Source organism: Coptis chinensis, chromosome 4, assembly GCF_015680905.1.
Source record: "Coptis chinensis isolate HL-2020 chromosome 4, ASM1568090v1, whole genome shotgun sequence".
In the NCBI taxonomy this organism is placed as follows: Eukaryota; Viridiplantae; Streptophyta; class Magnoliopsida; order Ranunculales; family Ranunculaceae; genus Coptis; species Coptis chinensis.
In genome coordinates, this window is record NC_141459.1 from 58,377,624 (window position 1) to 58,393,840 (window position 16,217).

Consider the following 16,217-nt stretch of genomic DNA (forward strand, 5'->3'; position numbering starts at 1 on the left):
TTTCAAAATGAAAGGAATTCCCATTATAATAGGAGAATGATTTCCGTTTAAATTAAAAGTGTTACAATTTGTTTTTTCAATAGGAGAGGAATTCCCATTTTAATAGGAGTTGATAATGTAGAATTTTAAAAGAACTAGAAAAATACCCCTTGTGGGAGCTTTAATATTAACTAGTTTGTAGGCACCGTGCATACGCATCGGCTCTTTTGAAAACATTTAGATTTTTTTTAGAAAATTAGGGCTACTATTTTAGTCGCTAGCCCGTTTTAATTTTCTAACAAACTGTTTTAAAGTAAGTTTTAAAAACCCGTTCATGTTTTAATAGGAGAATAATTTCCGTTTTAATTAGATATGCTAGATTTTCCCTTTTTCAATAGGGGAGGAATTCTGATGGAATTTTAATAGAGCTCGAAAAATACTTTTTGTGGAAGCTTTAATATTAAGATATAGAGATATAGATATATAGGTTAGGGTTTAGGGTTTTTGGGAATTATTTTTTTCCTTGGATCTAATTTACACCAATAGATTTAGTAAACACGTGAATTTAATGCTCGGGTGTAAATTTTTTGTAGTATCTGCCAATGTGTCTTGCTCGGGGATTATGTGTCGTTTTATAAGGAATTGTTTCAATTTTCAATATATGTGTTTATCTAAAGTTGGTTTAGTTCTACAGTTGTGAAGTGAGGAAAAATGGCAAAGAGCAAGAACCCTCTCGTCTGGAAAAGATTGTTATTGAGGTAAATAAAGTCATGAACTTATTATGAGCAATTTAGTAATTTTTCAAATGATTCCAGCATTTTTCTTGTGGCATATGTTGACTTATTTCTCATGAAAATTTTCAGCTATGTTCAGATGTCGTCCCCAAGACAGCTGAGAATTTCCGTGCACTCGGCACAGGTGTGTATTTTTTTATTCACTTCCTTTTATTAGTTCATATATACAACTAAATATTCTCAATGGATCGATTACCGCTTTGCTTTTGCTCTATCAGCAGTGCTACTCGAACCTACTTATATAACCTAGTTTTGCGACTCATTACTTGGATAGCGTTGGTTTGCATTGACATACATGTGGGTGCGTGTCTCGATGTTAATCAATGATGCTTTGATTATTCGTTAGTAGGCTGGTTAAGTAGGTCTGTGTATAATTAATGATGTTTTGAATGTAAAAGTTCATATAGTTCATCTTTACATGTAACTATGTAAGTATTAAGTTCTCCAATAATAATTAAGCTTCTGTTTTTTTGTAGGTGAGAAAGGCACTGGACCATGTACTAAAAAGCAATTACACTTCAAGGGATCACTTTTTCATCGCATAATTAAGGGATTTATAGTTCAGGTACTTGATATATATATGTAAGATTAAGTTTTATTACTTTCAAACATAGTTTTGAGAAGAGTGAGGTGTCTGACGCTTAAGCTTTGAGGCTGCTTGCTTCTAGCACCAAAAGCATTAGCTGTACACAAAGTAGAATAAGGGTTATCTTGTTAAATTCAACCTAATGCCTCCCATGTGCTTAAGTCACTAATTAGGTATTATGTTGTATTCAACTTGATGAATATATTTTAAATGTTTCTGTTGTTGTTTATGAGTCACTAATGAGGTACTAAATTTATGGCAGGGTTGTGATTTCTCAAAGCGTGATGGTATAATTTTTTCCCTACCATATATCTTTGTAGTATTTGGTTTGGCTGTCTTTATTCTTCCTTTTTCCATGAGAAGATAAACAAGTAACAATATTCCCTACTTTGCAGGCACTGGTGGAGAAAGTATATGGGGGAGGGGTTTGCAGGTATATGATTGTTAGTGAAGTTATTTTACTATTCTTAATTTTTGGTGTTTGTCAAATTAACGGTTTGCCCTATTTTTTGCAGATGAAAACTTTAAGCTATCGCATAACTAGGCTGGTCTTCTATCAATGGCTAATGCTGGAAAGCACACAAAAGCTACACCTCACTTGGATGGGTAATTTTCTATTTATATATCCATGTGTTTAAGCGTGTTTGTGTGTGTACTTTCTCTTACCAATAAAAAGCATCTATATGCCTACTCTTAATTTTGTAATTGTAAAGATCAATTGCACATTTGCATTTGTGGATTTGTGATGGATTATGATATAGTGCCTTTTTGTTTCTCCTTTACCCGCCTTTCCCTCTCTACTAATCATTTAATTAATGCTTGTAATGGTTTTATGCTGTTTAAAATGAAATTTTGCATGACCAACAATTTTTATGTTGACAGGAAGCATGTCATTTTTGGAAAAGTTGTAAAAGGAATGGACACTGTTTTTCGTATTGAGAAGCAGGCAGGTTCAGAGGACGGGAAACCTTGTTGTCTTGTGAAATTGTAGATTGTGGTGAAGGTTCTGAAAAAAAAATTAATGAAGCAGTCATAGCAGAAAAAGGTAAGTCAGTATAATATATTTCTTCTAGATTTATTACTGGTTCCCTTTCTGGTTAGCTCTCTATGTAACAACATGTCAGCAATAATTTGCAGAAAAAAGGAAGGCTAAAAATACCGGGAAAGCTTCCATTTCTGATGATAGTTCTGATGAAAAATGAACTAGACACAAAAAATCTCTGAAGGACCGAAAGAAGAAGCGCGAAAGGAGATACTCTTTATCTGTTTCCGAAAGCTCAGATGAGTCGAGTTCAGATTCCTATTCTTCTTCTAGTGATTCTGATTCTTCGCCATCAGATTCAAGCTCTAGTGATGGAAGGTGTAGAAGGAAGAAAACATCAAAAACAAATAGCCATAGACGTGGTAGGAAAAAGAGGGATGTGCAAAGGGAGAGGAGGAGAAGACGCCACAATAAGAGATCAAAACGCAAGTCTAAAAGGTCTGGTTTTCATCTGTTGTGTTGTTTTAAATTTCACCACCTGAAGTTACTTTACTTTACCTTGTCTTTGAATTTTTATTTAGGGGTTCTCATAGCTTTAAGTGATTTGGAGACTGATAGCGGCATCAGCGAGTCTGATGATGACGTAGCTCATCCTCAAGAATCTGCTCCTGCAGCCTTCATAAACTCTTTGCATGATGAGATAAAATCTTCTGAAGATCCCGGTATGCCATATTTGACGTTGTCATAGCCAGTGTTTTTGTTGCTCAGATAATTTCATTTCTTTATGCCTCCCACGTGTGTCAATGTGTATGCGGGGATCCAAGGCCTCAAAATTGTGTATTTTTTTTTTCTTTTCTTTTCTTTTTTTTTTTTGAAAAAACATGATAATGAAGAATTTTCACTTGGTTTTATTGTCTTTAATTTGTATAGCCGTAGACAAGCATCCTCAGCCAATCTCTAGAAAAGAAGCAGATATTGATCAGCAAAAGAAAGATGGACTGAAGCTTGCTAAAGACGATTCATCACATGAAGAAGGTGAGTTTGCCCAAGAAAAAGGAGATCATCTGAACAATGGGCACGACACAGAAATGAAATTGGATAAAATTGCAAATAAATACCCTGATTCAGACAATGAGTCTAGCAAATCCAGGTAATTGTTTAGTTTCACGTAATTGTCATCTGTACACCTTGTATGCACCGAGGCACCACTGAAGGAGGGCAGTGCTCAAATGAGCATAGCAACCTATCTCTTTGCTCGTAATGCGCTGGAGTAACTTTTGTATTTTGTTACCAGGAGTTCGAGTCCAACTCCTAAAAGGTACCAAAGTACTAGCCCATGGAGAAGTTCAGGTACTAGTCCCAGATGAAGTCCGAGGAAAAGTTCGAGGTTGCGAAGTATCAGTCCTGCTGGATGATACAGCAGGCAAACCAATAGAAGTTATTCAGGGAGTCCGAGAAGGAGCCCTCCCCGTAAAGCCCCTGAGCCTCCTGTTGCTAGTAGTCGCCGGAGTTTGTCTAGAAGTCGTTCTCCTGATGGCAATCCGAAATGTATAAGAAGAGGGTGTGGCTTCACTGAGCGTTACGCTTCTGCACGTAAATATCGGACTCCATCTCCTGAGCGTTCACCTCCTAGGCCCTACCGCTAATGGAGGAAGAAATATTCAAGAACGAAACCGGGTTAGGTAAGTTCAACAATTTATACAACCCAGATGAAATGAGTTCTGTATTGCTGACATTGAAATTGTCATGGAATGCTAGGTATTCTGGCTATAGAGGTTATCGTGAATGCTTGCCACTAAGACGGTAGCGGAGTCCACCTAGATGCAGGAGTACCGCCAGGTTCTCTCTCTCTCTCGTACCCCAAACAAGAAAAAAAAACAGCTAAACATGTGAACAATTAATAATTTAATACTTTTATTTTAATGTTAACATTTTTTATTTCTAAAAGAAACAATCAGAAACGTCTTTTTTTCGCTTGTCATGGTACTAGCCTCCTGTTAAATTATGTAACACGGTAAAAAGTAGTCTCTGATTGAAAAGATCTTTGGAGTAGTAAGTCTGATTACCTGGAAACATATGCAATGCCACTTGTCCAAAAAAATATAATTCGGTGCAGTTAAGAACGATGCTTGCTGATTTTTGTGTGGATTGATTTAGATGGTGAGAAGACGTTTGGTTTGTCATTGTTGTGTGTTCACAATATGTTGACTCTGTATGTGTACTTTGTAGCTATCCTCCAGATAAGCCTGAAAGCATAGATGATTGGAAGATTTATATTGAATGGAAACACTACAGTCTATACAACTTAATGCCCGATTCTAGTCTTCTTCTGACGCATAAGTTGATATAGTAGATGTCATACTTCTACAGATATTTTAAGTCGAAAGCATATCATGTGCTGATTGAAGTATTAAATGTTGACAATGAAAGGAATTGGGAACTAACATTTTTGGAATTGTAGACATAATCTTAGCAAATAACAATGGCGTGGCTTTTGAACTGAGAGAAAGAACTGTTATGTGAAAGTGATACCCTTATTAGCTTATCTTTGAAAGCAGTTGAATAATTACTTTTCTTTTAATTCTGTCGGATAAAATAACATTAGTATATACGGAAATCCAAGCTGCAGTTTAGTTGTCATGGTTAGATTTGGAATCGTCATCTCCAAGGTGATGCCTCCTCAATGATTAGATGATACCTGCCTCACTGATTGTGCCTGCGACCTATAATGTAGAGATCGAGTCTCTGCTTCTTCTTAACGTATCTCTAGTCATGTCACATTGTCACCACATAGTGAATTGGAATGTGTCTCCTTGCTTCTTCTTTTTGTTTTTGTTCATGCTTGATAAAATAATAACCAAAATTGTGTAGAACACGTAAGATATAATTATTTTTTAAAATATGCAGTGACATCTGATGAGTGCTGTATCTATTTGGTTTTTTATTGGGAAAGTATGGATTATTAATATATATCTAAACAATAATACAATAGGATGAGATATCCTACAATACAGAAGCATAAGAAGATAAATAAAAACAGAGAACAATATTTGTGCTGTATAAGAAGATATCCATTTCCCCTTTGTTTTAGTGTATCAATTGTTGTGCTACTGTATTTTTGAGCCTCGTCTAAAAATCTGAAGGATGAGGTATCCTATAAGAGAACAGAGGAATTGAAAAACAAACAACGTAAGACAAAAGGCACATCAATCGTGCACATGAAAATGGCCCAAAAGCTGTGTTGCATGGGTACGGGATGGAGTGTCTGGTTTGGACACGGGTACGACGATTTGGACACGGTGAGATCTGAGAATTAGGGTCTGTTTTGCTTGTGTCCGTACCCGTGTCCGTGTCCGTACCCGTGTCCTGCGGACACGGGTAGCAGGACACGGGTACGCGATACAGAGGAAATTAGGGCATACCCATGCAACAGAGCCCAAAAGTGAGTCCCATATAAATACAAAATTACTAAAAAGGGTATCTTCTCTTCCCGAGTCAATGCCCAGTGGGTCATCAATCCATTAGTCGAGATGACTGTCTGCTCCACGCTTAAGACCTTTATAGCACTCTTGTTGACTAGGATGATGAACTTTACCCTAGATCCATTCAGTTACTCTGATATTTTAAGCCTTGGATGCAGATGAAAAAATCAGCACACAAATAATTTATTGTGTCGGCAAGTAGGCTGCTTTTCTGTTGGTAGGTGAGGAATAAATTTTGTGTCAATCCCCAATTAAACGATCATAGCACCTGAGATGATGGAGCTATCTAATATTCTACTCTAATATTCTCCGTTTTTCGCAAGAATCTCCTTATTAGCACTGCTTTTGTGACAGTGAGTCTGCTTTCAGTGATTCCAATTTTTATGTTCATCATATGATTAATATGCTTACTGGTTTTGCCCTCCTAGTTCCTACAATTCCTCTCATAATGTTCTTTTGCCCTTTCCTTGTAGATACCAAAGCAGGAGAAGTCGAAGTAGAAGCATCTCCCGCAGCCCACATCATTCTAACAGCCGTGACAGGGATCAAAACCGGAGCCCAAGACATGGTCGAAGTCCAGTTGATGGACGGTCTTCAGTGAGTGAGGTCCAATCACGACTTGGCCCCCGTGGAGGTGCAAGCCACCCTTCAGATAAGAAATGTTCAAGGTCGAGATCAAGGAGCAGAAGCTTATCCAGGTCTGCTTCCTCTGCTGATGGAAGTCCCCGCAGCGCAAGCCTGTTGAAAAGGAAAAGCTACAGTCTCCTAGCAGATGTAGATCCAGCTCTCCAGTTGGGAACAGGGGCCTGGTTTCTTATGGAGATTTGAGTCCTGACATTGGGGAGGGTTAGTTTTGAAGCTACGTGACTTCCAGTGTGAACTGATGAGTATATCTCGAGGTTGTACTTTGATGACTGGACAGATGTTCTGCTGCGTCCTCTTTTTGTGATTGAGTTTTCTCTTGTTGTGACTTGTGACTAAGCTGAGCTTGCTAATATAGTATATCATTTTTTTTTTGGTAATCAACATTCATATATATATATATATATATTAAACTGGTTTAGGAGTTACAACTGATCGATCCTCCTCCAAAGCGTCCCATCAACCAAAACGGTGGCAATGTAATCCACTCGGAACGTGGAGGGAGAGTTTGCCCATGTATGGCTAACATATGGGCTACTCTATTTGCTGTTCTTGGTACCCAATTTATACAAAATAGAAAAATAGTTCCATTGCATCAACATCAAAGAGCATAATTTTTGACTTCCAGGAAATGTTTGCTCTCCTTTTGTTTAAAAAGTTGCATGTGTTTCTTGTATCCACTTCCACTTCAAGATTGGCAGTCGTGAATTTTCTACTCCATTCAATGGCCCTAAGCAATCCTTGGCTTTCTGCCTTTTCTGCTGTATTCACATTTCCTCGATCTGTTCCTGCAGCCATAAAGAATCCTTTTGAGTATTGTAATACATATCCTAATTTACTGAATTTATCTTGTTCTTTAAAGCTGGCATAAATGTTTAACTTCATGCTATTTATTTTTGGTGGCATCCAATCTGCACTTTGCTTCTATTTCAAAGTGTTAACTTGATTTCCAATGGTCACTAATTGATTTCCAATGGCCAGAGTGTCCTTGGAAGGGGTAGCACAACTGGTCCGGTCTTGGGTTTGTTCCCCAATGGTCACTAGTTTGATTCCCCTCAAGGCCACTGGCGACACAGTACCCCGATCCAACTAGGGCTAACCAAATGATCCAATATATGAAGAAACAATAGTTATTATGTAGTATATCATTAGGTCCAGATATTAATATCTTTGAATATGTGGCTCTCAATTTGTTGGCCTTCTAGACTAAATTACCCCGTTTATTCAATCAGAGATGTTTGTGCTTATCTAAGGCTAATATGAGCAACGAAGAAAGTTCTATGTGACAACTTCCATGCTTTCGGTATGATCTGGGATATGGTAGATCCACGGTGAGATGAACCCGAAGTAATATAGACTGTGGAAGGGTGATGTACAGGATCGGTCCGTGGACTTGAAGTTACTGTACGGCAACCCTACACGTGGAGGAAGGCGTGCCGCGAGATCAAGGGACAGATGGATGGCTAGGGACAAAGAAGAGAGGAGTATAAAGAGAAAGAAAAAGAGAGAGAGAAGAGGAGGATTCATTGTAAAAGAGAGGCTACACCTAGAGCGAAAGAAAAAGAGAAAAGAGAGGGCTCTTAGGGAGTTAGGTATAACATTTGGCGCCGTCTGTGGGGATCGAGAACAAAGCAACGTGAAAATGGCTACAGTAGGAAAGAGAGGAGTAGGCCGACCGCGAAAGGTGGTGGCGCAGGAGCTGGAGGCGGAAGTTGTAAGCAATGAAGGGGGAGATCAACGAGAGGAGACAGTCGAGGGGTCGGCTTCAGAGAAGACACGGCTAATGCAGGAAGAGATCACGAGATTGAGAGAGGAGAATGATGCACTAAGAAAAGAAAAAGAAATGGCAGAGGAGGAAGGGAGAGAGGAAGTGAATAAGGAGTCCGACAATGAAGAAGAGGATTCGGATCTCGTCGAGAACCCAGTAGCAGGTCTTACAATGGAGCAAGTCCAGGAAATGATAAACAATGACCGGGAGGCGAACCTTCAACAGGAAAAGACCCAAATGGGCACGGCTAGTAAGGTGGTGGCTGGGCTGAACCGCAATCCACTGGCGGATGCGATATGGGCTTTGGAGGTGTCGAAACGATTCAATCAGCCAAGGTTTGAAAGGTACGACGGTAAGGGAGACCCAATAGATCACATTCATCATTTTAGACAACAAATGCCTCTCTGGCAAGAGGCGTGGTATGATAGGTTGCGATGCATGATGTTCCCAGCTAGCCTTAAAGGGGGAGCATCGGACTGGTATTATCGGTTGCTTTTGAGGAGTATAACTAATTTCCAAGAGTTAGAGCAGGCGTTTATAGATCACTTTATACATCAAAAGAGGCGGGTTGTGGACATCGCGGCCTTGTTCAATGTTAGGCAGAGGTCCGCGGAATCGGTAAGGGATTATCTTTGTCGATTCAAGGCTGAGACATTGAAGGTGGAGAACTTGGATGAAAGGACGGCAGTGATAACGTTCGAAAGAGGTATGCGGCCAAGAACGGGGTCTATCAGTCTGTGGCAAAGAATGAGATTGCGACCTTGCACGAGTTGTATCCGCGAGTAGAAAAATACATAAGATACGAGGACACAATGCAAATGGATTCTAAAAGGTCAGCGAAGGTCGTGTCATCTGTGGAAAAGGAAGGGGATCGCAGAAAGATGGAGTCGTTAGATAGAGGCAATGGAGGGTATCGTGGACATTCGTCGCGTCCTGAAAGGAGTAGAAAGGTAGTGCGAAGGGAACAAAGGGAAAGAAAGCCATATCGCGAGCTTGAACATACGCCTTTGAATAGGCCGTTGAGTGAGATATTGCCATTGATCAAGAACGTTCAGGGATACGAGGGACTACGAAACACACCGGTCGAGATGCCGAACAAGCCATACTGTGCGTACCACCAGGTACGCAATCATGAAACTAATGATTGTTATGCGTTGAAATGGTTAGTTCAGAGGTTGGTAGAGAAGGGAATGATGAGAGAATTTATAGCGGGATCCCCGAATGAGGAGTAGGTGCCAGCTCTAGGGAGAATATTGGGAACCATTAATGTTATTTTCAGTGGAGAAGCTCTGAGTTATAACGCTCATAGAGATAAGGTAAGAATAACCGCAAGTATACAGCAGATCAATGAGGCAACCAGAGGGCCGCGATCCAATGCACGGCCGACGGATGGAGGTGATAGGATTGTATTCTCCAGCGCGGACCTTCGAGCTGTCGATACTCCCCATGAGGATGCTTTGGTCATTACTATGGCGATGGACAATTACATGGTCAAAAGAGTGATGATTGATTGCGGCAGTGCGGTAGACTTGCTGTTCAGGGGAGCTTTGGATGAAATGAGGATTGACCCGAGGCAGCTTAGGCCACCGCTGTCCAACTTGTATGGGTTTAATGGGAGTGTCACGGAGCCTATGGGAGAGCTTTTGTTACTCGTGACGACAGGGCCTGTGACGGTTTTCACTCGATTCATGGTGGTAGACTCCAACTCCCAATACAATGCTATTCTGGGAAGGAGGTGGATCCACGAAATGAAAGCGGTGCCTTCAACTTATTATCAAGTAATTCGATTACCCACTTCAACGGGAATGTATGAAGTCCGCGGTGATCAGGTGGCATCTAAGAACATTCATCAGGATACAGTTAAAAGGATGGTTCGCGGCTCGGGAGGAGAATCATCCCCCCAGGAAGAGGCAAGCATAACAATTATAGTGCGCCGCTGTAGAAGGGGAGGCGGAGGTAGGAATGGGACCGAAGACTCTAGATGAGATCGAGTTAGTGAATCTGGGGGTGGGAGAAGAAGAGAAATTTACATCAGTAGGGTCCAATTTGTCGAAGGAGTGGAGGAGTAAGTTTGTGCAATGTGTTTCAGAGAATAGTGATGTTTTTGCATGGGGAATAGAGGATATCACGGGGTTGGACCCAGGTTTTGCGTGCCACCGTCTGCATATGAGGGAGGATGCAAAACCAGTGAGACAGAAGATGAGGAGTGTGAAGCTGAAGTACGCGGAGGGGATTCGTGAGGAGGTTGCCAGGCTGAAGGGAGCAGGAATCAACAGAGAGGTGGAGTTCATAGACTGGTTATCTAATGTCAATGCAGTGCCAAAGAAGAATGGCAAGGTTCGAATGTTTGTTGATTTTACAGATGTCAACTTGGTGTGCCTTAAAGACAGTTATCCTATGCCGTGAGTAGATGAGTTAGTGGATAGGACCGCGGGATTCAAAATATTTTCATTTATGGATGCATCTATGGGATACAATTAGGTCGCGATGTATGGGCCGGACCAGGAAAAGACATCCTTTGTGGTGGAGGGGGGTACCTACTGTTATACAAGGATGCCATTTGGGTTGAAGAACGTCGGGCTACCTTCCAGCGGTTGGGTGAGAAAAGTTCGAGAACAAAATTCGAAAGGGAATCGAGATATACATAGATGACATGGTGGAAAAGAGTATGACAGAAGAAGAGCACTTGAAGGGTCTGAGGGAGACTTTCTGTATATTGCGAACACACAATTTGAAACTCAATCCAGAGAAGTGCACGTTTGGGGTGACCACAGGAAAATTTCTAGGTTATATTAATTGTTACTCAGCGGAGAATAGAGGCTAATCCCGAACAGATAAGGTCCTTGGTGGAAATGGCCTAACCTCAGACTATTAAGGAAGTATAGTGATTGGCGGGAAGGGTCGCGGTTCTAAACAAATTCATTTCAAAGTCGTCCGATAAGTGTAGGCCATTCTATCGGTTGTTAAGGAACACCCCAGATTTTGCATGGACCACGGAATGTGAGGAGGCATTTCAGGAATTAAAGAGGTATCTTAGAAAGGCTCCCTTGTTGTCGCGGACCAAACAGGGGGAGAAATTGTATTTATATTTGGGGGTTACGGAGTACGCGATCAACTCAGTCCTCATCCGTGTTGTGGATAAAACGAAAAAAACCGGTGTATTTCTAGAGCAAAACTTTGTTAGATGTTGAGACCTAGTACAGCCGAGTGGAGAAGTATGCTTTGGTGCTAATATTCTCAGCCTTGAAGTTGAAACCATATTTCGAAGCACATGCGGTGGTGGTGGTGACAAATTTGCACCTCAAACAAGCCTTGAAGGCTGAAAAGTCCGGGAGAATGCTAAAATGGGTTGTGATGCTCAGTTCATATGAAATCCAATATCAGATCAAGACAACAGAGAAGGCTCAGATAGTAGCAGAGTTCCCGGCAGAGGATCCCACTTGGGGGGAAGATATGGTCCTGGAACCCGAACGAGATGTGGAGTGGGACCTCTTAAATCCATGGGATGAGAGGAACGGATGGAGAGTGTTCGCGGATGGATCAGCGACAGATGCATGGAGCGGAATAGGGGTTGTGCTAGTCACGCCAGAAAACAACATAATAGAACAAACCATGAAGCTGGGATTTGCGACATCGAATAATGAGTCGGAGTATGAGGCTGTAATAGTAGGCTTGAGGATGGCTGAGGGTTTGGGTGTGAAGGAACTTACGGTATATTCAGACTCGAATCTGGTGGTGTGCCAAGCAAATGGCGGATTTATAGCAAGATGTTTGCGAATGGCTAAGTATTTGGAAGTCCTGCATAGGTGGGCTGCAAAATTCACAAGGGTCAGATTTGTACATCTGAATCGCGATGAGAATCGGCATGCGAATGCTTTAGCTTATGTAGCCGCGGCCATACTGGGATCAGAGGAGAGAACCATCAAAGTAGGAAAGTTTGTAAGACCAAGTACGGAGGGACCGTCGGAGGTATTGCATATACCGCGGAAGAGGATGGGGGAAGGATGGAGCCTATCAAGCACTTTTTGTCAAGACGAGAGGTGAGTGAGAAGAAAGAAAGGAGAAGGTTCGAACAGACTTCACAAAGGTATACGTTATTGGGAGGAGAGTTGTATAGGAAGAATTTCAATGGGCCTTTACTGAAATGTCTAGAGCCGAGGTTAGCACAAGAGGTGCTAGCGGAGTTGCATGGGGGAGATTATGGGAGTCATTTCGCGGGAAGGACCACTGCACATCGGCTGTTAACACAGAGCTACTTTTGGCCTCATATGAAGAGAGATGATGTGGAGTTTGCTAAGAAATGTGAGAAATGTCAGAGGTTCTCCCAGTTGATATTCGCTCCGGCTGAACCGTTGCATAACATGTTTAGCTCGTGGCCGTTCGCCTTGTGGGCCATGGATATAGTAGGTCTGCTACCCATGGCTAGTGCAAGAGGAGATTCATATTGGCGACCACCAACTACTTCACGAAGTGGATAGAGGTTATGCCATTGCAGCAGGTAAAGGAGGAGCAAGTGGTCAAGTTCCTGTGGGAAAATATCATATGCAGGTTTGGGTTGTTGTATGCCATCATCGTGGACAATGGAACCCAGTTCATAGGGTCTAAGGTGAAGGATTTTTTTACAGACATATCATGTGAAACATGGGTTCTCTGCCCCTTACAACCCCGAGGGTAATGGACAGGCTGAATCTTCCAACAAAACCATACTAAACAATCTTAAGAGGAAGCTAGAAGATAAGAAGGGGGCATGGGCCGATGAGTTAAATCATGTACTGTGGGCTTACCGAACTACACCGCGAACCACCACCAGGGAGACTTCCTTCTCATTAGTGTATGGCATAGAGGCAGTGATACCGTCAGAGATGGTGGCGGCTACGACCCGGACAAGGGCTGTGGAAGAAGGGTTAAACTGGGGCATATTGTCCAGGGACTTGAATTTGGCCGAAGAAAGAAGGGATTCCGCACACATCAGGCTGGAAGAGTATCACCGACGCCTCCAAAGGCAACATAACAAGAGGGTGAAGCTGCGACACTTTCAAGTAGGAGATTTAGTGCTTCGCAGAGTCCAGTACCAAGAGAGTGAATAAGGGGAAATTGGGTCGGAATTGGGAGGGACCCTATGTTGTGGTGGACGCTGGAGGGGTAGGCACCTATGTTATACCTAACTCCCTAAGAGCCCTATCTTTTCTCTTTTTCTTTCTCTCTAGGTCTAGCCTCTCTTTTACAATGAATCCTCCTCTTCTCTCTCTCTTTTTCTTTCTCTTTATACTCCGATCCTCTCTTCTTTCCCCCTAGCCATCCATTTGTCCCTTGATCTCGCGACACTCTTTCCTCCATGTGTACGATTGCCGTACAGTAACTTCGAGTCCACGGACCAATCCTATGCACCACCCCTCCGTAGTCTATATTACTTCGGGTTCATCTCACCGTGGATATACCATATCCCAGATCATACCACTACAACCTACAAATTGCAAACCATGGAAGGAAAGTTGATAAAGAAGCCTTGGAATGTGAGACTGTTGAAAAAGTTTCACACTTGAATGTAATGTGAGTCTGTCACCAGAGACTTGAGCTCTTTGTAAATATATAATGCAATGACACTTTTGAGAGGGCAATGTTGCTCTGAGTTTCGACTTTACATCAGAACGGAGACAGCGAGGGGGATGAGCCTTTCGTGGATGTGAGGTCCAGATCGAATCGGGGCAAGATGAGTTGCCTCATTCGTGGACAAGAGGTCCAAATCACCAAAGGGGGCAAGACGAGTTGTCCCTCCTCGGACATGAGGTCTGAAGCAAACTAGGGGCAAGGTGGGTTGCCCCTTTCGCGGACATGAGGTCCGAGTCGAGCAAAGAGGGCAGGGGGCAAGACGAGTTGCCCCCGCCCCCCAAAGCAAAAAGAGGACAACACAATGACCTTAGCTAAAAAGAGCCTTGGAGTCAATAAAACATACCAAAAGCGATTCGAGTGAATTTGATCAAAAGAGTTAATTAGGGAGGAAAGACAAATAGATAATTAAAGGTAAAAAACTTGACACTTCTTAAACACATAGTAGCAAAATACGACAAGGTTACCAGAGAATACATAGTAGCAATGTGAATCAAAAATATAAGAGATGCAACAATTAAACACTTTCAGAAATCATTGCATCTGCGGCTTCCTCGATAGCCGCATCCGCAGCTATTTCAATAGCCTCAGCCACAATGTCAGTAAGAGTTCCGGATTCTGAGGCTTTAGCAAAGTGGACGGGATCCTCGGGGACCAGTGTAACCGTGGATCCATCAACGGGGGCAGGCTGTTCAGGGAGTAGATGGCCCTCTTTGATAAGGTGGTCATGTTCTTCCTTGATCTTTTTGGCCACCCATTTGTCTGCCAGGGATTTAAAGCGCTCTTGAAGTTTATCCATGTTTGACTTCGTGTTGCTGGAGAAGAGCCGTGGTAGCGTCCTTATGCTGCTGAGAGAGGGTGGCCATGGCTTCGGTATGCTGCTGAAGGAGGGTCTCTTGCTGATGGCTTAGATGATCATTGGCCTTGTCCATGTATGCCTGGTGGGAAGCCTCAGCACACTTGAGCTCATCCTGAGCCTTGACCTTATCCAGGGCCGCGACATCTAGTTCTTGTTTGAGTTGAGTGCAGGTCTCCTTCAGTGTCTCCAGGCGAGCGACTTCCATCTCTAGTGATTCCACCTTGGATCTGGCGCCAAACAGTCCGCGGATCATGTAAGAGATATCTAGGCTCACCTAAAAGGAAGAGAGGGGTTAACACAACCTAGGGGGAAAATAAAAACAAAGAGAAAGATAAGAGTGAAGAGCACATTCTCCCAGCCAGTGTAGAAGGAGGTCCGGTGTTGATCAAATGAGGCCTCTTCTGCATATGCCATGTCTTTGGGAAGGTGGGATCCATAGAATAGAGCGGAGGCCACCGTCGGATTCTCCAAGGCCTAGTCATTAACATTGACAGTGTGGCTGCAGACCTTGAATGTGGGGCAGAAGGCAGTTGGGGAATCCGCGGTCTCTTTTCCAGGTCGCTGTGTGGGGCGAGCAGGAGGAACAGGAGCGTGGGGAAGGGGAGCATTGACAGTTGAGACTGGTGCATCGGATGAGAGGTCCATGGACGCTTAAGAAGCAGTCCAGATGGAGAAGTTGTGGGGGCGATAGGAATGACTTCAGTCACCGCATCATCGTCTGAGTCACTGTCAAACAACTTCCTCTTAGAGACGTTCATATCTGAGCAGGGAGAGTTCGCGGTAGGGGAGTGAGAGGAGAGGTATTGGTCCTCCCAAGTAACCAGAGACTGATAGGATCGAGAGGCAATGCGGGCAGATGGGGAATGAGGAGTGGGATGTGCAAGTCTGCGAGTATGAGCGGGGAGTGGGTGGTGTTTTCTGGTGTGGGGCCTTTTTGCTGTAGGAGAAGCCCAAGGTTTGCGTTCTTTGGGGAGAGGTGGACGGTAAAAGGGGGTGTTATAGGCACCGATGGTTTGCAATTGAGGGTTTGATAGCAGCGGAGTGCAAGTGTGGGGGTCAACTCAAAGGACCGCGGCTTGAGAAGGTCCTAAGTTGCGAAGCTTCTGGAAGATGGTAGAGTTCACGTCGGCATAGATGGGCGATTTCGAATCCGGTCTCCAACCTTAACAGAGAAATGAAATCATAACATTAGGGTTCATACAATGAACTGCACATACAAGGGGAAAGATGCAAGGGGGACTCACCACTAGGCAGAAAGGCGAGATGATTAAGAGTCAAGTCAGGGGGGAGATCCGCAAACAGAAAGTTTCCAGATACGTACAGCGGATAGTGGTGCCACGTCTTGTCCAAAGTGGTGACGCGAAGGACAAACGACAGTTTCTTAGGATGGACACAAAAAGAATGATAACATACACTGACATCTTTGGTGCTTCCTTTTATATAGTAATGAGCGACCATATCGCGGCATGTTATTTTGGGCACACCGGATCTATTATAGTGGTTCACGGCGTACATGAC

General features: G+C 42.8%; 2 protein-coding genes and 1 long non-coding RNA gene across 4 annotated transcripts; all 3 read left to right on the top strand.

Annotated features, from left to right (window-relative positions):
* Positions 1-595: 595 nt before the first annotated feature.
* On the top strand, positions 596-1,792 carry LOC147504170 (uncharacterized). The gene is made up of 5 exons (XR_015192997.1): positions 596-737; positions 843-897; positions 1,250-1,338; positions 1,622-1,646; positions 1,755-1,792. It is a non-coding gene; the product is annotated as an uncharacterized LOC147504170 (long non-coding RNA).
* A 704-nt stretch (positions 1,793-2,496) lies between these two features.
* Positions 2,497-6,845, top strand: LOC147504171 (uncharacterized). 2 transcript variants are annotated; one of them, XM_086557231.1, is made up of 6 exons: positions 2,497-2,839; positions 2,923-3,063; positions 3,272-3,491; positions 3,636-4,023; positions 4,100-4,180; positions 6,297-6,845. In XM_086557231.1, the coding sequence occupies exons 1-4, from the start codon at positions 2,641-2,643 to the stop codon at positions 3,706-3,708; spliced, it is 633 nt and encodes a 210-aa protein (XP_086413357.1). In that variant the 5' UTR covers positions 2,497-2,640; the 3' UTR covers positions 3,709-4,023; positions 4,100-4,180; positions 6,297-6,845. The 2 variants fall into 2 exon arrangements, with proteins under 2 accessions (XP_086413357.1, XP_086413356.1); XM_086557230.1 differs by having other exon boundaries at positions 2,503-2,839; positions 3,272-3,376.
* Positions 6,846-11,569: 4,724 nt separating this feature from the next.
* LOC147504172 (uncharacterized) lies at positions 11,570-12,277 on the top strand. Its single transcript, XM_086605081.1, has one exon. It carries the CDS (start codon positions 11,570-11,572, stop codon positions 12,275-12,277), a length of 708 nt encoding a protein of 235 aa, XP_086461207.1.
* Positions 12,278-16,217: the final 3,940 nt, after the last annotated feature.

Coding starts and splice junctions, on each gene's coding strand:
- LOC147504172 (XM_086605081.1), top strand. CDS start 11,570: ATGCTAAAATGGGTTGTGATGCTCAGTTCATATGAAATCCAATATCAG.
- LOC147504171 (XM_086557230.1), top strand. CDS start 2,641: ATGAGTCGAGTTCAGATTCCTATTCTTCTTCTAGTGATTCTGATTCTT. Junction 2,840..2,922: donor TCAAAACGCAAGTCTAAAAG/GTCTGGTTTTCA, acceptor ATTTTTATTTAG/GGGTTCTCATAGCTTTAAGT. Junction 3,377..3,635: donor CGATTCATCACATGAAGAAG/GTGAGTTTGCCC, acceptor TTTTGTTACCAG/GAGTTCGAGTCCAACTCCTA.